Genomic DNA, 24,538 nt, shown 5'->3' with positions numbered 1-24,538 from the left:
TGATGTTCTATTTTTAAGTTAATGTTAGATTAATTCTGAATACATAATGAAATTAACCTTCCCTTTTTAAAGTTATTGACATTCCTTTTTAAGTTTAATGTTAATTTTATTATAAATATATAATCAAATTAACATTTCTTTTTTTGGTTAATTTTTTTATAAATATATAATCAAATTAATGTTCCTTTTGTAGTTACTACAATTTTGTAGTCATTACACTGCATGATTTATTTTGGAAGGAAGGGTTAACTGTTATAAATGCTCATAATGAAGGAAGAGAATAATGTTTTTAACAAATTTTTGAATAGAAAATGAAAGGAAAAATTGAAAATTCTGAGAAAATAGATAAATAGTAATACTGATCATTTAGGCATGCCACATCAGCGAGCTGATATTCAGCTTTATATATAGGTATATATTTGCGTATAGTATTAAATCGTATAAATTTAACAGGTTTTCAAAGTCGTGATTAAGAATGCATTAATTTTGTATACTTGAAGAACTATTTGTGCTCTATTGTATATATAAATAAGCATAAGGACTATTTTGAACCAAGACACAAACATTAGGGACTATTTTAGGCAAAGAAAATGGAAGTCATTTCCTTCTTACGGCGTCGTTTTTCGATTAATTTTTTCTCAGCCACCACTTTTTCACTTCACTTCCCCCATTTCTGCAGGCTATATTTCGCCGGAGTTTCCATCAACCGCCGGTCCCGTCATCTCTCTTGCCGTACGTAGATGTAGAAGACGAGAACAAAATATCGAGTTGGTTTTTAGGGTTCGAAAGCGGCTCTAACAATGGTGGTAGCTTCAACCAATGCATTTTCCAAAGAGATGGCCATCAGAAAACGCATTGCCAACATGTAATCTATCTTCGCCTCTGTTTTATCTATTCTATTTAATCGACTTCTTTTTTACTGTATTGCAACAGTTTAAAATTAATCAGTAATTATTACATGTGAAGTTTGCAGAGCTGAAACTTAGTTTTTATTTTTATTTTGTGGTTGCTAAATAATGGAAGGAGGTGATTTTGAGTGAAATTAAGTATTAGCTTGACTTGTAAACTATTTGTGTTGTAGTGAGAGAAAATATTTTAACCTAGTAATGGAGACTTTACTTCTGTTTTGGTGAACTCTTTTGTTTATCTATTTAGTCTATAAACTTCTATGTACTTCAATGTAATTTTGCAGCTATAATAAAAGAGAAGAGAATTTTCCATCATTGCGTGAATACAACGATTATCTAGAGGAAGTTGAGGATATGAGTAAGCGTTACTCTTCACTGATTTGTTCAAGTTGGAAGTCGTATAATTTTGCTTAACAGAATGCTATTGTTTGCAGTATTCAATTTAATTGAAGGCATTGATGTTCCTGCTTTTGAGGCAAAGATTGCACAGTACCAGAGAGAAAATGCAGAACAAATCATGATTGCTCAAGCACGTAAGGTTTGTCCATAAGGTGCTCTGATTGCAAATGGAAATGAGTTTGTAGTAACTAGTAAATGCTGCATGCAAAGCATTAGTAATTTGTAAACTGCTCTTTTAATTTGCTTTGTGGTGAACTAGGCTGAAGAATATGCAGCAGCCTTGGCAGCCAGCAAGGGACAGCCTGCACAGTCCGATGGAGATGTGAGTTGACTAATGATTCTCACTCTTAAGATTTATGTTCATTTATTAATTCTGGTGTGACATGATCAAATATCTAAGAAATTTTTCATAGTAATCAGCAGCAGCATAACAGTGTCTTGAGCTTCTGCATTCTTCTTTATTCCATGTTGATGAATAAGCTTTAGGATCATTTCCACGGCGAGTCTGTCATAGTTTAGAACAGTTTTCTCCAACTTTATTTTTTCTTTTCAGTTTCACTTTTTTCCAGAAAATCAGTAGTAATTGGAATAGAAGTCCTATATAGCAATTCGAAAAATTGTTTGAAATAAGCAATGCATGACTTATAGAGTACAGTGATAATTACTGGCCTAGTATAAACTGAAAAAATATGTGCTAAAAGCCAGGGAAGCCAAAGTTGTATGATTTTTCTTTTTTTTTTTCTTGGAACTGGTTGTATGATTTTAGTTTGACTAAAAATCCCCTGTTTCCTCAAATCACAGAGTAAAAGAATCCATTCTTTGACTCAAGACCGAACTAACTACTATCTTTTTTGGGTTTCTTTTGCCACATTTCGCCTTCCTTCTTGACCTTGGTTAAAGCATGACATATACATCATTGTCATACTGGTATAAACTATAGCAAGGTCATGGCTGCCACAAGCAAAAAAAATGGCACACATCTAGGCCATGGCGCATAACACACACTCCATGAACCAAGTGCACCGAACTTCCAACTTTCATATGCATGAGCCAAACCTCTTTCATTAAATAAATATGTAAGTGAATATATAATTAATGTTACACAAAGTTGGTGTGTCTTAACAATGTGTGGATTTATAGCAAGACTCCTCAAACTTAAACCATCTATCTGTTACAATATGATTTCCTAATGTGTAGAGTTTCAAACCAGAGGGAGTTGAAAGTTCATCGGATTTGTAGGGAGAATGATGGAGTGGGAGGTGGGGTGGGGTGGGGAGTACTTTGGGATCTCATGTTCAGGAGAAATCTACAAGACTGGGAGCTGGATGAGTTTCAAAGGTTAATGGAGTTTCTCTACAGGGAAATCAGGTCTCACTCCAATAATGACTCATGGAGATGGGCGCTGAGAGTGATAGTTTATTCTTAGTCAAATCTCTTTACTAGAGTTTGTGGGTGAGAGAGGAGACACACTTCCCACATTCATTGACTTGGATTCCTAGGGCGAATAAGAAGGAGTTTTTTTGCCAGGCTGGCAACAAGGGGAGCAATTCTGACAACTGAGAATCTGAAGAAGAGAAATATTACTTATCTAGGTGGTGTTATATGTGTAAATGTTCGGGCAAAGAAGTTAATCATATTTTGGTGCATTGTAAGGTGGTGTCAGGTTTGTGGAGGGTGATCTTGAATTGTTTTGGCATACAGTGGGTGATGCCATGTTTTTTTTGATAATGGTAACTAGTGGGTGATGCCATGCATAGCTGTGCTGGCAGACGTAGGAGTAGAAGACAAGGGGCATGGAGGTTGCTTTATTAGTTCTTATGTGAGTTGTTTGGAGGGAGAGAAATAGGAAAGCTTTAGAGGGGATTGAAAATGATTTTGTATATGTTACCATTATCCAAAAAAGAAAAATTGTAAATTTGAGGGATAGCCTTTTGCTAGTTATTGCTTTTGGTGCATCGTTGAGATTCCAACTTGTATAGATGATTGGGTGTCTTTCGTAGAGAATCATGTCCTTTTGTAGATTTTCCATTTTATGGTATACCTCTTGAATACAAGAGTTTTCCCTTTTATTAATAATGTTGTTTACCTTATATCAAAAATATATCATATACTCTCTACACCTGAAGTATAGAGAGATCTAATGCTGATTGAATTTTCTTTAACTTTAAAAATTATAGTCTCTCTCCAGATCAGCCAAAAAAATGCAGAGAGGGGTAGTCTTCACAATTTTATTTTTTTGAGAAAGTAACATTTGTATTATAAACCAACACTTAGTTAGTGCAGAAAAAACCTTTTACAACAAGTGAGAAGTTAGTACGAAGACAAAGAAACTCCTGATCTTAGTATGACCCTAAAATCTCTATGATAACTTCTGCATCTATGGGAGGTACACCAAAAACACAAAAGCAAAATACAATATGTTTTGATCCTCTGAACTGTCCTACTCCTATCTTCAAAACTTCTAGCACTCCTCTCCTCCCAGACAGTCCACCAAATGTATGCTGGAATGGTTCTCTAAATGCTCCTGTTCCTGGCTCCAATTCCAGCTTCCTCCTAACTGTAAAAAGTGCCAACAATCTTGCTAGGGCATTGTCCATTGTATGCCTCTGAGATTGATAAGAATCTTCCATAGTTGGCTAGTAATTCTGTAATGTAGGAACAGATGCCCCACTGTCTCATCTGCCTCTCCACAAACAACAATGTGTAACTAAGATGATGTTCCTCTTTCTTAGATTTTCATGTCTCAAAACTGCCTCTTTTGCTAACAACCATGAGAAACATGCCACCTTCAGAGGTGTTTGGGCTTTCCAAATTTGTTTTCATGGCTAGATGTTGTTCCTGGAGCCCAGTCACATTTAGTAACTTGTACCCTGAACTTACTTTGTATGCCCCTTTGCTGTTTCCATTCCACCCTAATCCGTCCATCCTAACTTTTAGCCCTTGGAAGGATTCAAGACTCAAGAGTTTTAAGTAGTTGAACCATTCTTGGAATTTCCCAGTCATTCAATTTCTTCTGAAGACAAAATTCTAACCTTGAGGAGACCACATGTCTGCCACAGTTCTGTCCTGATGCAAAGCTAAAATTAAACAAATCTGGAAACTTTATTGATAGGATTCTATTACCTAACCACCTGTCTTTCAAGAAGACAGTTCCTTCTACCATCGTTGAATGCAATTATAGTGTGGCTAAGTAAGATGGGCCACCAGTTTCTGATTGATCTCCAGACAGTAACCCCACATGGGTTATTTGCTTCTTTAGTAACCCAACCATCCATTTCACCATACTTCAATTGATCACATTTTCTCTGAGAGTGTGACTCATGAGTATATCTCCACAACCATTTCATTTTCAAAGCTTTGCTAGGGTTCTTCAACTTTTTCATTTCCAAGATCTCCCTGTTTCTAGTTGGTATAAGCACTTTCCACTTGAAAGGATGATAACCTGTTCTGGCTTTGTTTCCTTGCGATAAAAAGGATCTCCTAATCTTATCTAGCCTCTGTACAACACCGGCAGGAATTGAAACAAAGTAAGCATATATAAGTTGGAAGGGCATCAAGAACAACATTGATCAAAGTGAATCTGCCCCCTATAGATAAGTACTAGGCTTTCCATGTAGATAGCTTTCTTTCACTCTTCTCCAGAACCAATCCCATATCTCTTTTGACCTTGATATTAGCGCCATCCCTAAGTACGTAGAGGGTAAGGCTCCCATTTCTCCTCCCAGAATTCAGGCCAGAAGATCAATGTTTGGGACTGGATCAATGGGAAATACATGGTTCTTCCCCCAGTTTATATGCAAAGCTGTGATACCTTCAACAAGTACTAGAATTACTCTTAAATATCTTAAAGGCTCCTCTGCCTCACAGAATATCAGTGAATCATCAGCATATTGGAGATGTGTCACCTCCAGACTATCTCCACTGCTTATAGACACCTCAAAACCTGATATCCATCCATAACCTTTTGCAGTATTGATCATATGATTTAGACCCTCCATGGCTAGGATAAACAAAAAAAGGGACAAGGGATCCCCTTGTCTTATATCCCTTTGGGCTGCAAAGAAGCCTTCAGGTGTACCATTAATCAGTACTGAAAACTTCACAGTGGAAATACATAAGCTGATCCATCTAATCCATTTTTCCCCAAATCCCATTCTCCTTAGAGTGTTGAGCAGGAACCCTCAATTCACATGATCATAAGCTTTTCCAATATCCAATTTGCATAAGATTCCAGGCTTCTTTTGAGCCAGCCTTGTCTACTGCTTCAATGGCAATCAACACTTCATCCATAATCGGTCTCCCTAGGATGAAAGTCATTAATGGAGAGTCTACTAACTTAGTAACTTGTCCATCACCCCTTTACCTCTCAATCAGCACTTTAGACAGAAGCTTATAAAGCTTCCTATCAAGCTAATTGGTCTAAAGTTTTTTAGCTCCTTAGCCCCTTTCTTCTTTGGAATCAAAGCAATATATGTGGCATTGAAATTCTTTTCAAACATCTCATTTTCAAAGAAGTTGTGGAAAGCATCCATGACATCTGCTTTAAAACATCCCAGCATTTGATGAAAAAATTCATAGTACACCCATCAAGTCTAGGATCTTTGTCCACAGCACACTTCTTCAGACAACTGAACACTTCCTGTTCCTCAAAACTTGCTTGTAGTTGTGCCTTCTCTTCTTCTGATATTGTGGGGGCATTTTGGGGCATTCCCTGCAGGTCTCCACCTCTCTGTTTCTGTATACAGTTTCTTATAAAATTGTATGATTTCCTCTTTTACTCTGTCTGGTTCCTTCAGTGTACCCCTTTGCACTTCTAGGAGATCAATGTAATTACTTCTTTTGTGGGCATTGGTTGAATTGTGGAAGAATTTAGCGTTGTTGTCACCTTCTTTCAGCCGCAACATTTTACATAATTGTCTCCGGTCAATCTCCTCTTTCTTGGGCAATTCTTCAAATTCCATAAATGTTGTTGCCTTCACAGCTGCCTCTTCCTCTGTCTAAAGCTCTGCAATCAATTATAGAATCCATAACTGTCATTCTGTTTAGCAAAGTGGATCTTTGCAAAGACAGGTTTCCTTTTTCTTCCCTACTCCACTCATTTAACTTGTCTTTCAGTGCTTCTAATTTGCAAGCTAATAAGTAATCTGGTTTCCCCGGAATGTAAATGAGTTCCACCATGCTCTGACTCTGTCTGCGGACCCCTCAGTGTTAAGCAGCCAGTTTTCGAATTTGAAGATTTGTGTTGGTTCCAAGGACCACACTGCAAGGCTATAAGGACATGATTTGATGTCAATCTCTAGAGAGTAGTCTGCTTCACCCTGCTAAATTGTTCACTTCGCTCTGCAGAGGATAAAACTGTGTATCCTTGAAGCTGCATTATTAGTGTCTCCTCTGAACCATGTATAACTTCCTCTTTATAAAGGAAGGTCAATGATTTCCAAGTTTTCTATGGTATCTGATAGTCCTATCATGGCAGGAGGTCCTTCTTTAACAATTTATCTTCTTCGTTGGAAACCTACGCACATTGAAATCCCCACATACTACCTAGGGACACTCCATTAGCCCTCTCACAGCTCCTAGCTCATCCTGCACCTCTCTTCTTTCTACCTTACAGTTTGGAGCATAGAAATGTGGCAATTGAAGTTTTGGAGCAAAGCTAAAATAGTGCGAGTTAGAAGTATGTAGCCCTGTTTGTGGTACCTCTCCCTTCCATACCCTACAATCTCATAGCATGATGATTCCATCCTTGGTACCATTGGCTTCTAGACAGGCAAATTTAACTCCTCCCTCCCTGTAATTGTTTCATATCTCTTGCAGATTCCCCTGTAACTTTGTTTCCTGAAGACAAACTATATCAGCCCTCCATTGCTCAATACAGTTCTTCACCACTCTTCTTTTTCCCCATCATTTAATCCCCTAATATTCCATGGCATCAGGTTTAGCTTCATGGATCAGACTGTGAACACCCTTTCCCCTTGTTTTTCCCTCACTATTTTTAAACTTAAATATCAGAAGTAATTAAGTTCTTCAATTCGTTGGCACCTTTAAACCTGTTTTTCCTGATTTCTAAGGATGGCTCCATCTTACTAGTTTGTCTACAAGCATCTACTTGCATATAGCTCAAGAGTCGAGGGATTCCTCCTTGTGACCTTTGAAATCAGGTCCAAACATTTACCCTAGCTTCATATGTTCTGTCGCACCCAAGCTGATGTGGACCTCCCCTTTTTGATGTTATCTGATGATGTTTCTGGGGTTATTGGTGTGCTACTTCCACATTCCATATCTCTCCTCCCGTACTTGAATTGCCAATCGTAATTTGTCGTTCCTCACGATTCTTGGGCCCCCTTTCTCCCTCACCATTATTTCCCCATCTCTTTTGAATTTTCCTCTGTATCTGTCTTGTTGTGTTGATTACTGCTTCTGGGTTTGTAGTAGAAAATTTGAAGCTCTTCAGTATTTTATGCTCTGGTGATTTCTGATTCTTATGTTCTAAGCATCATGATCTCATCCCAAAGTTCATCTATGAATACACCTGAATTGCGTTAGGCTTGGAGACTTTTTGTGGTTGGGCCGTCCCATTTTTGGATACGTGCATACATGCAGAGCACGTAAGACTTTTACATGCTACAAGACTTTTGCATGATTGTGTTTAACCAATTAGGTATAAAGAATTTAGAAGTTAAACATGCTACAGGAATGAATAAAGGAATTAACTCCAACAGTATCCTTTTATGGCATAGTATGCCATCAACCATGTTAGCAAGAGAAAACCGCAGTGCACTCAAAATCTGTTCAAAGCAGACACATCATTATCCATCAACTTTTTGATTAAGTATATGCAAAATGTTCATGATGTGATTGGTAAGATTTCTGCGACACTATCACTTTAAACTTCTTTTTCCTTGTAAACTTTGTCCAGTACCAAAAAGAAAGAAAAAAACTAATCCCTGAACGAGTAGCTAGCTTGATGTCGTCCTAATTGATGAATTCTCCTCTACCAACCAGATAGTTGGAGAGTTTGAAAATGGAGAGAGTGAGGTTGCAAATAGTAAGAGTAGGACAATGGATAGTGACGGTTCCTGTACAGCAGTGTATGAGAAGATCAAATGAAAAGGAGGGAATGTAATTGGATTATAACTATGGTCAGGAGTGTATCCAATGTATTAGCTATGGGTTCGAACCCATAGATTTTGGCTTAGGCTATGTATATGCGTTAATAAATTCACTAAATATGTATAATAATAGATTCTAGACCTTGTGAATTTGATGGAAGTGATAGGGTTTACGAATCTGAACCCATAAAGTTCAAATCCCAGATCCACCTCTGATTATGGTTTTTTCATATTGAATCACTTTTTAAATTGTGATCATGTAGATAATCTGATATTATTGGTAACCAATTTTTATCTTCACTTCTGCAGGCTTTGGGCCAAGGGCCTCAGGCAGGGTCCAGTACAGGTCCACAAGGGCACTATGCCCCTGCAATAGCCGGAGGCATAGCTCAGCCACGGCCAACACAACCTCTCCCAGTTGGATCATTTCCAGATATGCTAGGGGGAGAGTACGAAGATGATGAAAAGATGAAACTAAGAACTGAAAGGGCTGCTAAGGCTGGGGGTTGGAGCTTAGAAATAAGCAGGAAAAGGGCACTTGAAGAAGCCTTTGGAAGCCTATGGGTCTGAAAGTTGTACATCCGTTTCGAAGACTCTGTTCCAGCTGTGTGACTTTCTGTGGATTCTGGCAAAAATTGTGTAAAGTAGCAATCCATTCTGGATTACTCAGAGAAATGCCATCAATGGAGCAGCATTTCAGCATTCGTCTTGACGACGTTTTTTGTTCTTAGATGGTATCGTGTAAAACTTACCAAATTCTGGCTTATCATAGAATGTCTTTGGTCTTTGCAAGGTTTCTTCTCAAGAGACCTCAGCTTGCCTCTCCACATGACCGTTGACCTCGTGATAATTATTCTCGGGGATTTTGGTTCTCAGCTACTCTTTTTTAGCCCTGTATTTCCTTCTATGAACAATTTAAGGTTCAACAGCTCTTCGTTTCAGATAAAACTGGGCTAGCAAGACCAGTGTTTGGCACTTCCACTCTGCGTGATCTTCAATCTAAACAGTTGCAATGTCATTTGGGCTTCTCTCACTTGCAAAATGAAATTTCTTATTATGGAAATTTGAGTACACTCCTTTTCTTAAATTTCTTTATGTTTTACTATTGGCGGTGAGTTGGGATGCAAGTGCAAACTTGCCAACCCACTCACGTGTAGGTAAAATATAGTAGTACTATTCAGAGAGATTTAAAGAATTTCATCCATCAACAAATATAATAATAGACACCATGTATTTGAGACCACTTCTCTGAATAAGATATTTTCCCTAATCAACCGCAAAGATGAGAGGCTTTCTAAAGTTACAACAATAATTAATGACCAATCTGATGCTTATTTATCTCCCTTTCAGAGGAAAAGGGAAGAAAAAACTTAATCAACAGCGTAAGGCGAAAAAATCAATGCGAAATGACAGTACTGCCTCTCTTACCCTCAGAATTGGACTACTCCAAATCAAACTAGAATCTTGAATTTACAATATCACACAGTTGAAAATGGTACTGCATTATGTTCATGATGGAAAACTGCCATGAGGAAAAGAATCTTCCTGCCCAGAAAGCTTTCACCTTTTTCGGAAGTAAACCTGGTGTCACACTTCAATGACTCCTGCTCTACGTGATAATCCCCAGAAAACAAGGTGGCAGTTTAAGACTATCAATTAACCAATCAAACAATGCTTGGTGGATCACCTTCCCAAGTACATGTGGCTCGGGCCCAGCGTGTCCGAATGCAGTCAACTAAAGGAGCATGCTGAGAAGGTTCTGGTTTTGAAACTTCAGTGACAGAATCCTTACCGGCCGGATCACTTGTACTTGGGCCTGAAGACATGAACTCCTCTGGCGTCCACCTTGGGGGAACTGAAACCCTCAGCTTAGTGAGTCTAGGCCTTTGTACCGGAAAATCATTTCCAGATGAAACCTGGTTTCCGTTCATAACTGATTTTGCAATCCCATTGAAGTGGTAAAGATCAAAGACCTTTTTCCCCATTAATCCACTAGGATCTTTCAGCCCTCCCAAACTCTTGTCCAAGTCCAACAGGACCTGCCAGAATTCACTCCATACAATGTATCCACTGCTGCAGAGGTTTTGAAGCTTGTCAGCTGGAAGATTCACATTAGTATCCCTAAGGACTTGATGAAAACCTTCCACACTAATGAATCCACCACCTCCACTCTGATCTTGAGCATCAAAAGCTCTACGGATCTTTGTTTCCTTACCTTCAAGTTCATTCTCCTCCTGAACTTTTGTATCTAGAGCAAATAAGACTGTGTAATGAGATTCACTGCCAACAACCCATATTGGCCATGTTGGGCATTTCAAATGCAGGCCAACTTTACAGAAGTTTAGGGACTCTAGCAAAGTAATAAATCCAACTTCAACTGTTGTAGAGATACCCTTCACAAACATGCCACCACCCAAATCCATCCTCCCGTCAAACACATTGGCAACAGCTTCACCAGAAAGCAACAGGTTCACAATTTCCTGTTCCAGAAAAGACAAAATATAACCACTTACAAAAATTTTAAAAACAATACACCTTGCCTGACTAGTACCTAAATCTACAACTGACACAAAAGAGGAGCATACAATATATTCACCGAAACATAAGCCTTTTATCATCTCTGGATACCTGGGAAGCATGTCCAAAAGGTGCTGTAACCAAAGGTTGAGAAGGATCATCCCTATCAGCTTGGACAGATTCCTGCACAGAGAAGAACCTGTAAAGGCATGGGCTAGTATGACAAGCTACCAAACCAGAAATGAAGACATTACAATCCCATGAATATACACATCTGATCACCATTGATTTATTCCTGCTGCAAGGATATGATACCATATTGAAGAATTAGCGTAACTAATTAGTCTACATCTACAATGTTAGGAAATAGACCTTAGGCCTAACTCAACTTCAAAAGCTAGTTCATGAGGTGAGACTGCCCAAGACCATATTAAGGAGACCAATTACCCTATCTACAATCAATGTAGGCTTATTCTAATGCTCCCGCACTCCCAAGGCATCTTGATCGTGGACAGAATATAACATTGGGGTCCAACATTGGGTAACATAAGAATTGAGATGGGTCTCTGATACCATATAAGAAAATGATCTTAAGGCATACTCAATTGCAAAAGCTAGCTCACACAGTTATTTACTTAATTATGTCTTTAACATACTAGTTTTAGCTTTAAAAGGAAAAGATGAATTAAAATTTATTAATAACATCAACTATGTAGTTCTATCAAGAATCAAAAATGAATTTTCTTTTATTAAAGAGGCAAGACGCTTTATTTTAAAGTAAGGGGGCTTACACTTACTTTAAATAAGCTGCCTTACTTTGGAAGAATTTATGTCATTTTAGGTGTTCTTATGCATGTATTGTTTAGAAACATATTCATATTTCACATTTTATCCGGCTGATAACATATAAATTCCTGCTTAAATTATGAGGGATTATAGTACTGTAAAATTTTGTTTAAGCATTTATTCTTAATTATGCAGAAAATCAACTTACATCCCAACACTCGTGATCATATTCACTTTTTTAAACAGAACCTCACCACCTCTTACAACTCAATGGTCCATTTGTTACCTTTTATATTACCCAAAAATCAATGCAACCTTGAGGCCCCTGGTGTAACACTACATGGTGCATCCTATGTTGATACAAAATCAGGGACAAAGTGTACCTCATAATTATTACTGACCAGCTGAACCTGAACCTCAATAGGAAGCAGCATACATAAAACTTTGTTAAGGAAACAAGTCAGAATCTGGGAATCAAGAATTTGAAGCAGCATGCATATAACTTTGTAAAAGGAAATAAGTTAGAATCTGGGAATCAAGAATTTGAAGGTTCAGAGCAAAGCAATCAAAATGAAATGGCTGTGGAAGTGTACCAGTGACAATCAGCCTTTTTAGGGTAAAGTTTATCAAAGCTAAATATGAACAGGAAGACAACTGGATGATTAAGGAGGTTACTACACCTTATGGGGTTAGCCTATGAAGATCCATTAGAGCCTTATGAGGTGCGTTGAAAGCCAATTCCAAGATCAAAGTTTTAGATGGGAAGAAAACTAGCTTTTGGAAGGACAATCGACATGAGGTGGGCAATTTGGAAATTGTCTTTTCAGATATCTTCAATTCAGTCCTTCATCAACGAAGGACTTCAGCAAAAATGTGGGCACCACAATGATGGACGATGGAGCATCATTTTCAAAAGACAAATCAATGACTGGGAATTACAAAGAGTGGCTGATTCATATAGTAGCCTTAAGCAATGTACTGGGCTATAGACAGGTGAAGATGTATTGTGGTGGCAAGGCAACAACAGGGGTTTATTCAAGGTCAATGCAACTTACAGAATGACGAATCATTCCAACCAGCAGATAGACAACTAGACATGGAAACACATCTGGAAAACTAAAATCCCTCAGCAAGTAGCCTGTTTTATGCGGTACTAGCTAAAGAAGCAGCCCGTAAGCTTACACTAGGCAATCTGATGAGGAGGGCTTCCATTGTGTTCGAGTTGTTTTTTGTATAAAGAAACAGCAGAGAGAGTGAACCATCTCTTCCAACATTGTAAGTTCACAACACATCTGTGGAGAATTATCTTAAACCTTAAAAGGCATATCCTGGACCGAAGCTCCTAAAAAGTTAGGAGGATAAGAGGCTTACAAGCAAAGGACAAGAGTAGAAGTATTGTCTCTACCTGCATTTGGTGGACAATTTGGAAGGAGAGAAATTCCAGATGTTTCAAGAATATAGAGAATGGTGTGCAGAAAATCGAGTTGAACTTCATCTTGCTTCTGCGTTTTTGGTGTAATCAGAGATTTACTCAAATGATACTGTTTCTATTATTGATGTTTTATAGAGTATTATAGATAGAAAACAGTAGAATTTTAGAGCTCTCGTGTAAATATGGTTTCAGTACTACCCAAGTACTCTGTTACCAGCATCAAAAAAAAAAAAGAGTAGGCATTTGGCCATAGATTCCAATTTTTCCATTTTATTTGGAATTTATGAAGTTGGAGTTGTGTTTGGTCAAATTTTTAGGAGAGAAGAGTGCACTTTATTTGGAATTTACGAAGATGGAGTTATTTTTCCTTTTTGAAGATGGAGTTGCAAAACAGGTTTGGAGCACTTATCCAAATTTGAAATTAACTCCAAGTTGGATTGAAAATTTAATAACCAAACACTAATGTTAAAATAAAGAGAATTTATTCCAAAAAAAGTAAATAATTTTCATGGCCAAACGACTAACAAGTTAATCATGCGAAGGGATTTTCAATACAATTATGCAGAAGAAAGTTGTTTTGAAAGACCTACAACCTCTTGGGAGTCCATGCAAACTCTGAGGAAATATGGCACAATGGATAAAGATCCATATAAGCGAGACCAATTAGTTGGGTATGCTTCTTTAGGTCCAGTGTCCGCTAGGAGTCTTTAAGTCTTGTTAGAGATTTGTATGCCGATAATGAAGGACACTTCTAGTGCAGAGGACCTAATTTTTTGCACATAAGGACTAAAGCGGGTCTAAATGGAGTGACATTAGAAGAAGAGGTTTTCCCCACCGCGAATCAATGGGAAATTTGCATTATAAAACATGATTGTCCCGCCAATTTCTCACCGAACCAGCTCACTGGGAAAACGCATGGTAGAAAACAGATTCTCATTTAAACATTGGGAAGCTTCCTAACTATCCGTGTGAAAACACTACTATTTTTTCTTCTCACTGGTTCAATCAAAATATATGTGGGAAGTCACGGAACATTTTTCAGTGAGAAATTTTAGTGAGAAATTTTACTGGGAAAATAGTGATTTTTATTAGTCATAGACAGTGGCCGAACCCAACTAGCTTCTATTGAGGAATAGTTCTTGTTGTTAGATTGCCAACAGACAGCATAGAGCTGATCAACAATGAGAGCTCTTTGACCATGCCTCCCACCGTACTTAAGTAACAGTGCCAATGTATTCTTTTGATGCAAATCTCGACCGCTATACATTATGTTGGGATTAGTACCACCGAATCTAATACATTCAGTCTGACTGAAAATTTTATTTCTCAGACTCAAGAAACACAAAACTGAACTAAGTTTTTGGATTGGGGGAGGTAACGGAAAGATGAAAGCAGCAAAACAAATAGCCATGAGACAGAAACCAACTCATTTTTCAATAAGTAGCAACCAACTCAAAGCAATATACAGTAACTAATTTTTTAGTTCATCATACTACCAAGGTATTCTCATTTTTTGACAAGTACGAGATAATTTTACACTATGAGGCATTTTGATAAGCCCAAGAATTTAATCTTCCGGCTTAAAGATGTGATTTCATGGCAGTTTTTCTGTTAGAGTGGGATAAGTTTATAGTTTAGAATCATCTCCAACTCACCATAATTTACATGCTTAATAATTGTGGAAATTGATGGCAGATATCTGGGTTGTTAGCGTTTGTAGTAGTCTTAGCCTTACACTTGTAGTTCTTGTATGTGATCCCTATAGCCTTATGTTGTTTACTGCGTTTCACTTCTCACATTATTTTCTTGATGTATTGCCCCCTTTGTTGATTATGCACTATTTTTCTTATTGGATGTTATGCTTTATATAATTCTCTTCCTTTACTTGGCTTTGTTACACTTGAGCTGAGGGTCTTCCGGAAACAGCCTCTCTACCTCCACGAGGTAGTGGTAAGGTCTGCGTACACTTTACCCTCCCCAGACCCCACCTAGTGGGATTTCACTGGGTATGTTGTTGTTGTTGTTGTTGATGGCAGATATCTATTAATTAAAGATGTGTAAAGGTTACTTTGCCTTCCAGTTTAGGACTTTAGGCATGATAAATAACTTTTGGATGACTTAATTGAGAATTTGCTAGTAGGGTTAGCGTGCTGTCTTTCCTGGCGAGGGTATGGGTTGTTAGCGTTTGTAGTAGTCTTAGCCTTACACTTGTAGTTCTTGTATGTGATCCCTATAGCCTTATGTTGTTTACTGCGTTTCACTTCTCACATTATTTTCTTGATGTATTGCCCCCTTTGTTGATTATGCACTATTTTTCTTATTGGATGTTATGCTTTATATAATTCTCTTCCTTTACTTGGCTTTGTTACACTTGAGCTGAGGGTCTTCCGGAAACAGCCTCTCTACCTCCACGAGGTAGTGGTAAGGTCTGCGTACACTTTACCCTCCCCAGACCCCACCTAGTGGGATTTCACTGGGTATGTTGTTGTTGTTGTTGTTGATGGCAGATATCTATTAATTAAAGATGTGTAAAGGTTACTTTGCCTTCCAGTTTAGGACTTTAGGCATGATAAATAACTTTTGGATGACTTAATTGAGAATTTAATGGTCTTACGTGGTACATGGGGCAAATCCCAGACATGGTCAGGTATTACATGAGCCAACAATACCAACTTACCATTCTAAGCTAACCTGACCTCAGAATTTGAATCCTTGGAGAAGATTAAAGTCAAATTTCATAAGGAGAAAAAATATCATCCGCCTAAAGATAATTTACTAAGCTATTAGCTTCTATCACTTGCCAGTTCTTAGTAAGTCCAGTTCCCACTTCCACTGGTTCAACAAAAAAGAGAGCATTATACATTGGCGCCTTGGATATAAGCTCCCTCTGTCCCATTTGCTATGAAGTACATTTGACTTTCAAGGCTTTAAGAGAAAAGGTTTGAATGAGTTATTATAATTGAATTTATTAGATATATAATAGTAGTTTGAATAAGTTAATGATTTATTATATTCAATTTGATAGATATATGTTAAAATAGTGGTTGAAGATATGAGAAAAGGTATAAAGATGTCTCAAACCACCTACCCTCCTCATGAACATGCACACAGACAAATGAAAAAATAAAAAGAACTTACCATTCCATGAGAAAGCAAAGCAGATATTAGGAACAGCATTGCTCCCATACGACTTCGGAATACTGGGAGCAATGCTTCAAGCCTTTGAAGAGCATCCTCTGACGAAGTATACGTGTTAATGACTAAAACCCTTTGCAAGTTAGCCCCGGACTCAATTGAGAGACCTTCAAGTGCTTTAGAAATTACCTGTATGAAACAGTAACTATTAGAATCAAGCATTAGTCATTCACCAATAAAAAGAGATTTACAAACTGCAAGCACTTTCACGTGCACATGTTCTTGATTAAGCATTACATCCATAAGGTACAAGTAAAAATCTCTTATCTGAATGGGAAAAAAAAAAAAGGAACAGAGGAAAGACATGTAAAAAAGATTCAGAATATAGTCCCTACCAAAAAGGACAAAATTGTGAGTACATGGGTCAAAAAGCTTGTTCTTTGGTAGGGACTCAACATGGATTCCTCAACTTTTATGAAATAAGAGTTACAAATTTAGAAATTAGATGAAACTTATTATACATCACAATTTTCTTACTAAATATGTTTAGAAGTAAGTAAATTTTGTCCTAAAATAAAAGTTGTTTGATTCCCGAAACAGTTTAATTAAATTAAATAGGAGGGAGTAACACAGAAAGGAGCAACATGAAAAAATAGATCCTACCAAACACATCTAGTAGCTTACCTCATCACCTGAACGGCCCTGAGGCCCCTCAAGGATAGCATCAAGTGTTCTCAAAGATGCTATCACAACCCTTCTATTGCTTCCACACATAAACAATATCTCGCACATGCCTCTTACCAATGCTCTGTCCGGAATCAATAAAAAAGGAAAAGAAGAAAAGATTTTTCAGGATTTGTCCCAAAATATCAAAATTTTCCCAGCAGCATTGATAAAAGTACACCAGTTAACTCAAGAAGAGATGATTCAATCAGACAACTGACAATCCGATGACCATAAAAGGAAAACTAACTGCAGTCAGCAGTTGGTCCTAGTGCTAAAGTTTCTCCATTAGAATTTTTCATTTTTAGGGAGGGGTCCAGGGATTACTTTTTTTTTACTCATAAAAGAAAGTACTTACATATAAAAATAATGTGTATAGAATGTATATATATATATATATGCCTTATTGAGACCCTTTATCATATTTAACTGCTATCAGGCTCATGTAGACATGCACTAGAGATATTACACACACACATACATATCTCTAGTGCATGTCTGCATGAGCCTTGTAGCAGTTAAATATGAAAAAGGGTCTCAATAAGGCATAATTCAGTAATCCACTTTTAAAAACAACAAAATCTGCCCACACAGGAACAAGATTCACAAAGTATCCACCTTGATTTTTTCTCTTCACTTAGGGACGAAAAAATATCAGCTCCAGCAGATTCTTTATTAGCCAATCTTCTCAAACCCACATTGCCAGACAAGCTAGGTGAAACCATATTTAAATCATCCGAGAAAAACAATAGGTGCTTCAGAACAAAAGCCTGCAGAATCATGGCACCGTTGTCAAAAAGAGATGGAACACTATGTGCAACTTGAATTGAGTCCAAAAGATGCTAAATTCAAACGGGGAGTATGATGAATTTAGAATCAAGTACCACTGGAAGTACAGTGTGCAATCACATAGAACGCACAAATAAAGTACTAAAGCATAAGTAGCCAAATAATATGCCATCCAGCAGAACAAAATGGCACCTGATTATTTATTGGAAGTGACAGAATATGTCCATGAATGTACAAGAAATTAACTATATTTTGAATGGCATACCCTGTGGATATGCTGATCATGACAGATAGAAAGTTGCAATTACTTATGAAGCATTTACTATAGTGGTCTTTGGTCTTGAGTTTTATTGTCGCTACTTTGTTTGCCAAACTCCTTTACGTGTTTAAAGTCGGTAACGATAAACATTTGGGTATTTGAGGGTTTAATCCTAATTTTAGCGGATAAGAGACAATAATTAGTATAAGATTAATTACCTCCTTTAACTTAAATAGAAACCGAAGATATCAAGTTAAGGTACCCAAGGGTGTGGCCTAATGGTCAATGAAGTGGTGAGAACTATAAGGTATCAGATTCAAATCCCAACAGAGACAAAAAGCACTAGGTGGTTTCTTCTCGTCTGTCCTAACCTTGGTGGATAGAGTTATGTGGTCCCTCTTACTATGGGAAGTGGCAGGTATCTTGTGAAATTAGTCGAGGTGCGCTCAAGCTAAGTCCGGACACCATAGTTATATTAAAAAAAATAAAACAAGTCAAAACTTAATCTTACCTCTTAAAGAATTGTTTGTAAGATAAATTCCAAGTAAACACTCACAAATGTGTAAAGAAGAGAAACCTCTCAAATAATTTTTTTTTGATTTGCACCGGGTGTCCGAGTCTCTTTGAGCCCCGACTAATCCCGGGGGTGCACAGGCCCTCGGCAAGGAGTTTCCCGCAAGTGCACCACGGTTAATTCAGGTTTTACCCAGTCCGATGGCCCTCAGAAATTGTTTGCACCCAGTGGGTTTCGAACTTGAGACCTTGAAAGGGAGCAAACCCCAAGGCTCAAGTCAATTAATGCACTCTTGCACTGCAACTTTTCCTAATTAACACTGGCATTTGTGTCCGTACATGTGGCTGTAAAATCATATCAATTTCTAACTTCTACCAAATACTTAATCTACTATCCAGCGGGGACAACATTCATTCTTGACCACTAGAAGTAGCAGTGAGATTAACATAAAATCAAACCAAGTTCAAAACTATCTTTCCCGTGCAAAATAAGTTCTCTAATAAGCCAGAGAATGACAACCAATTCATCTTCATCTATGAAACTAAAATTTATTCCCAAAAAAACAAGAGGGGACCAAAGTCTTACCTGTATTGCTGCTAGCACCCCACAGGGCCCACCCTCATGCTGCACTAAACCCATAGATGTATCTAGATCCGGACTAAACCTGCAAAGTATTTTGTTCAAGCATCAGCAAGTCAGCTCAGATGAATCTATGTATTAATGTCCAACCTAAATAAGCAGAGAATGGATCAAGGAAACCAACAATACAAGTAACAAAATTATATAATTACCAAGCAGTACAAGAATTTCCCCAGCATATGTACAAGATTTGGAAAGATGCAATGACAGCATCCTCTACATACACACTACACAAGGACATACTACGACAGACTCTGTATTAGGTAGCGCAACATCAACACTTCTAAGAGCCTGTTGACCAAGCTCCAAAAACTGCCTACTTTTTGAGAAGCACTTTCACCAAAACAGCTTTTCAGAGAAAAACTTTTGGAAAAGAACAGTTTGTGTTCGGTCACTTTGTTTGAGAAGTGCTTTTTCCGGTAAATGACAAGTAGATTTTAATTTATTTATTTTTTGAAACGAATAGATTTTAATTTTAATTTTTGATAATGTAATTGGTAAGTAGATTATGTATGGCCAATCTTTTCAAAAAGTGCTTTTGAGTGTCAAATTTTAAAAAAGGACAAGTATCATGGCATTTTACACTGTTAGAATTGTTTACACAGAAATTATTTTAAATATTTATTAAGAAAGCCTTTGAAATGAAATGAAAGACACTGTGGAGACCAAAAGAAAAAAAATTGTACTTAATTAAAAGATATATACAATAAATTAAGAGAAATAGTTTGGTAAATATAAATTTATGGTAAGAATATTTGTCTCGAAAAAAATAATTTTTTGGTTCTGCTTATGGTGAAAAGCAAAAATTTATAGTTTCTTCCTATGTTGCTCAGACTCTTCAAAAATATCGACAAGTGCGTGTCGGATACTTCAAAAGTAGTGTATTTTTGGAAAATTCAACACGAGTACGGCAACATTTTTGGAGAGTCTGAACAACATAGGTTTCTTTCCCAATAGCAAAAATTATTTCTGCCACTCCTTACAATCACTTTTTTTGTAGGCCAAAACCTCAAATCTAAAAAAAAAAAAAAGTGTTTCCGCCTCCAAGAAGCTTGGCCAAACATGTTCTAAGAGAAGTGAAGTTTAGCATCACTTAATTAGTTTCTATGGTGGCCATGGACACCAAAAGGGCACTGCTTTGAGGGGCAAGGGATTTGGATAAGCATCACTAATGGCACTATTTGGAGGACGAATCGGTCCATCTCCTAACAACATTAAAAGGGCATCCCGATGCACTAAGCTCCCGCTATGCATGGAATTTGGGAAGGGCTGAACCACAAGGATCTATTGTACATAGCCTTACCGTGCATTTCTGCCAAAAGACGGTTTTCACGACTCGAATATGTGATCTCTTGGTCACATGGCAGCAACTTTACTGGTTACGCCAAGGCTCCCCTTCCAACAACATTGAATACCCAATATCAAAAGGGGTGTGCATGGTCCATTACAGTTCTTGCCTAAAACTGAAACCCAAGCCAACCTTGAGGCTTGAGCCTTTGGCTATAGTTTTGTTTGATGTGGTTGACGGTTGACCACTTCACAGAGGTCTTTTAAACAAAACAAGCAAGTTGTGTATCTTAATTTAATTGGGAAGTAAAAATTTAAAAAGACAAAATGAGCAAATCTTGTGGTTTTCAAAACTAGAACAAATTTATTTTTACTTTTATAATGAAAAGTACATATCTAGTACTAGGAAATGGATTCCTAAATTGGTGCCTTATATGTCACAACTCAAACCCAAACAGACCTCACAAATTTGTCCCTTTGGCTATCATCGAGCACAAAAGCACGTGTGTTATGTGAATTTGTGTTTTATCTTGTTATAGCACTTCACTTTTCTCTCCCTTTTTTATGTGAGCTAAGGTTGAAGTTGGTCAATCCATTTGTTCGACTCACCCTCATCAACCCGCGCTTCGTCATGAGCGTGAATACACCAACCTTATAGCCCCAACATATTGTTGAGGTTTAACCCACCATTGTACTGCAACAGTCTAACCCTAACACCATATTTGTCAGTCTAAGCTCATAGCACGTATTGTCCACTTTGGCCCAATAGACCCCACAAATTTGTCACTTAGCTACGCTATCATCAAGCCAAAAGCGCGCAAATCATATGAAATTGTACTTTTGTCATGTGCACCCCCAAATGTCCACCCTTCGAGATAGATGTCACATAGTGGTATCAAAGCTAGTACCTCAAAAGAGTTGGGGACCATATAAGGGTGAGTTCAAAATTCAAACATTGCATAATCTTTTGGGTTAAAGCCCAAGGAGACAAAACCGTAAAACCCAAAATTCTTGATGTGGTTCAAAGGGATCAGGCCAAAGTAGGCAATACCTTGATAGTTGAGCCTAGGTCGTTCCAGGTGGCATAGAGACAATACCTTCCTTGGTTGGATGGGAAAAATCCCAACGACTACGTTGAGTCCCTAAAGGAACAAGTGTAACAACCCATGCACCATTGTGAGGAACTTGAGAGGGAGTTCGTTATTAAACTTGCCTTAAGCAAATGCCAACATCTTAGTAGGACGGAAAAATTAGTGGTCATGTAAGGGTGAATTCAAGATTCAAATGTTGAGGCCTCTTTTGCGATAGATCCCAAGGTGACAAAATTGTTAAACTCAAAAGGCTTGAGGTGGCTTAGAGGAAGCCAAACCAAAGTGGCATTAGAGTCAGTTCCTTCCCAAGTAAATCTCAGCAAGGACGCAGAGTCCCTAAGCGGCTAAGTGTAACAACCCACGCATCATTGGTGATGAACTCGAGAGGAAGCTCGCTATTAAACTTGAGCATATACCAATATCAGAGTGGAAGGGGAAAATTAGTTGTCATATTCAAATGTTGAGGCCTCTATTATGTTAGATCCCAAAGTGACAAAATCGTTAAACTGGAAAGGGACCAAAGCGGATAATTCCTTGGTGTACGTTACATCTCTGTCAAATGTAACATTATCCATATTACAAATCTTACTAGAACTACTCATTACTATTAATTCCGAATTTTTGTGTTCTTTCTTATTTTCAACGATATGCTTATTTTGTTTATGTTTTATACAAGTGCTTGAGCACCTAACAGGCTTAAGATTTTGAAAAGAAAATAAAAACATTGCATAGCCCATAACAGCTATTTGTAAGACTATCTACACGAAACCAAGGATATTCAAACAACACTAAATATACGGAAAAAAACAAGTCCTCAAGAAGAACAAGTAAAAATCCAATTGCCAATAGCAAGAGACCAAACGCAATTTTCAAAAGAACAAATCACCTCAAGAGATTATATCACACCATAAAAGGAGAAAAAGAAAAATCAAAACTAAGCTGAATTCATTATTTCAATTATCACTACCGCATCATCCTAACTCCGCTAACATAATTTTAAAGGGGGAAAGCATCAATATTACCATACCTTATGCCCTGATTAGTCCACTGACCAAGGATATCTCTGGTAACTTCACAACCAAAGATCATTGAAAACAACTCATTAGCCTCTGCCAATGACAGCTCTTCCCCCAAGTTCACATTTTTCTCCTTACCCTTCACCAAGTTCACATTTTTCTCCTCACCCTTCACCAAGTTCACATTTTTATCTTCACCCGTCACCAAATTCACACTCTTACCCTTACATTCCACCACTCTACTGCCAGACCCACCACTCTTCTCCACCACCACATTCTTGGGCAACACCAACATTCGCTTTTCAGCAGCAGCAGCCATCAATTCCCTCTGACGTCTCCGGTTTTTCACCTCAGGCGACTCCCCTTCCTCCCCACCACCGCCACCAGATACCTCCTCTCCCGGTTTACTCCTCTTAGGCTCTGGCGACTCCTTCTGCATACTCATCCTTAACGCCATTTTCAACTCTTCATCTTCTTGATCCGCCATTTGTATATTAAAAGAACCCCAGAAGATTCTTTCACAGACCCAGATCCAGGAATTTCAAGAATTCCACAAAACAACAATAAAAATCGAATCTTTGAGCAAAAGCTAAGGTTTTCTTGAAATTCTAACTTAGGGTTTTCAACTCCAATGAGATTTTTTCAGTTACAGATGTACAATACAGAGAATTCCAAAAGATCAGTATGGAATGTTCATACATAAATACATGAATATATGTACAAAGAGTGGATTAAATCAATTTGATTCATATATAATGAGAGAATCGAAAGCTAATAAAAGCTGGATTTTATTTAATTATACTAGATAATAATTTACATTAACACGAGGCTACAGATTTGGTCTCCTAGTAGGACAGGTAGAAGGAAGGTTATACGACGACGTCTGATGAAGAGTTTGTCATATAAGTAGAACTGCATCATCAACACACTCTAGGCTTTTTTTTTTAATCGTGATATCTGGCCCAGCTTTCGTGAATCTTGTTGTTTTACTTGTGATTTTTCTCATATTAGCTTACATTATACAAGTATAAAATCTCAACAACATGTATAATCATATCTAACAATGAATTTGATGGATGTCTAGACATAAAAATTATGAATTTTGAAAGAAAAAGTTGAAAATAGTATATTTTTAAAAATAAAAGTACAAATTATAGTTATTTTGAATTTTTTGTGTACAATTTAGAGAGTGACAATTATAAATAACATTTTGAAAAAAAATTAAATTTCAAAAAGTTATAACAATTTTATGTCAAAACGGTTTTTAAAAATATTTATTTTTCATAATAATATTTTTACTTTAAAAACAAGTAAAAATAGGGGAAAATGTATAAATAGCAAACTATGAGCTATTACGCACTCTTTCAAGGGTGGCTGCTTCTAGTTCATAGCAAACATCCCATTTTTTTGTCATCTGATTCGGTATACAATTAGCCATTTTCGGTATACAATTAGTCATTTTAGACATTTCGATATAAAATGTGTTTGTGTTTGTATAAAGCGAGAGAAAAGTGTATATACAAATACATATATTTTCGTCCTATACACTTATAATTATACAAATACAGATCTTATTATACAAATTACAATGTATAAATGAATTTATACAAAACTAGAACAATTTGCATAAAACTAGATGTTTGTAGCGAATTATACAAATCAAAAGCTCCATAGCAAACATAAAATTTGTTATGAAGCACAATTATACAAACTATAGCTATAACATACAAATATGATTTTTATGTTTGCTATATGTGAAAGTTGCTCAAAAAAATATTCATGATCAAAGAGATACTTAATTAGTAAATGAGGAAATATATTTGAAAATATTGTTTATTTTTATAAAGAAATATATACAAAAGTCATCATTGTTATAACGGGAATTAGGCAAATAACATGTAAAGAGAATTGTCACAAATGACATAATATAA

General features: G+C 37.1%; 2 protein-coding genes and 1 non-coding gene across 3 annotated transcripts; 1 reads left to right on the top strand and 2 right to left on the bottom strand.

Moving 5' to 3' along the window:
* The first annotated feature begins 619 nt into the window (after positions 1 to 619).
* Positions 620 to 9,482, top strand: LOC102589938 (uncharacterized). Its single transcript, XM_006359761.2, has 5 exons — positions 620 to 865; positions 1,193 to 1,266; positions 1,343 to 1,446; positions 1,567 to 1,629; positions 8,729 to 9,482. The coding sequence occupies exons 1-5, from the start codon at positions 801 to 803 to the stop codon at positions 8,987 to 8,989; spliced, it is 567 nt and encodes a 188-aa protein (XP_006359823.1). The 5' UTR covers positions 620 to 800; the 3' UTR covers positions 8,990 to 9,482.
* A 149-nt stretch (positions 9,483 to 9,631) lies between these two features.
* Positions 9,632 to 23,442, bottom strand: LOC102589602 (protein FAM188A). The gene is made up of 7 exons (XM_006359760.2): positions 22,619 to 23,442; positions 19,160 to 19,238; positions 17,631 to 17,782; positions 16,974 to 17,097; positions 16,293 to 16,478; positions 11,048 to 11,119; positions 9,632 to 10,899 (listed from the first exon to the last, which is right to left on the bottom strand). The coding sequence occupies exons 1-7, from the start codon at positions 23,092 to 23,094 to the stop codon at positions 10,084 to 10,086; spliced, it is 1,905 nt and encodes a 634-aa protein (XP_006359822.1). The 5' UTR covers positions 23,095 to 23,442; the 3' UTR covers positions 9,632 to 10,083.
* MIR8049 (microRNA MIR8049) lies at positions 17,446 to 17,524 on the bottom strand. The gene has a single exon (NR_127223.1). It is a non-coding gene; the product is annotated as a microRNA MIR8049 (primary transcript).
* Positions 23,443 to 24,538: the final 1,096 nt, after the last annotated feature.

This window comes from Solanum tuberosum, unplaced genomic scaffold (genome assembly GCF_000226075.1).
Source record: "Solanum tuberosum cultivar DM 1-3 516 R44 unplaced genomic scaffold, SolTub_3.0 scf00294, whole genome shotgun sequence".
Lineage (NCBI taxonomy): Eukaryota > Viridiplantae > Streptophyta > Magnoliopsida > Solanales > Solanaceae > Solanum > Solanum tuberosum.
The sequence above is the reverse complement of the archived record's forward strand: the minus strand, read 5'-3'. Positions and strand labels throughout refer to the sequence as shown.

Excerpts from the sequence above, each read along its gene's own strand:
- LOC102589938 (XM_006359761.2), top strand. The coding sequence starts at position 801 with ATGGTGGTAGCTTCAACCAATGCATTTTCCAAAGAGATGGCCATCAGA. Across the intron at positions 866-1,192 it reads AGAAAACGCATTGCCAACAT|CTATAATAAAAGAGAAGAGA; the intron begins GTAATCTATCTT and ends GTAATTTTGCAG. Across the intron at positions 1,267-1,342 it reads AGAGGAAGTTGAGGATATGA|TATTCAATTTAATTGAAGGC; the intron begins GTAAGCGTTACT and ends TATTGTTTGCAG.
- LOC102589602 (XM_006359760.2), bottom strand. The coding sequence starts at position 23,094 with ATGGCGGATCAAGAAGATGAAGAGTTGAAAATGGCGTTAAGGATGAGT. Across the intron at positions 17,783-19,159 it reads GGGTGCTAGCAGCAATACAG|GCTTTTGTTCTGAAGCACCT; the intron begins GTAAGACTTTGG and ends ATGATTCTGCAG. Across the intron at positions 16,479-16,973 it reads AGGGCCGTTCAGGTGATGAG|GTAATTTCTAAAGCACTTGA; the intron begins GTAAGCTACTAG and ends TGTTTCATACAG.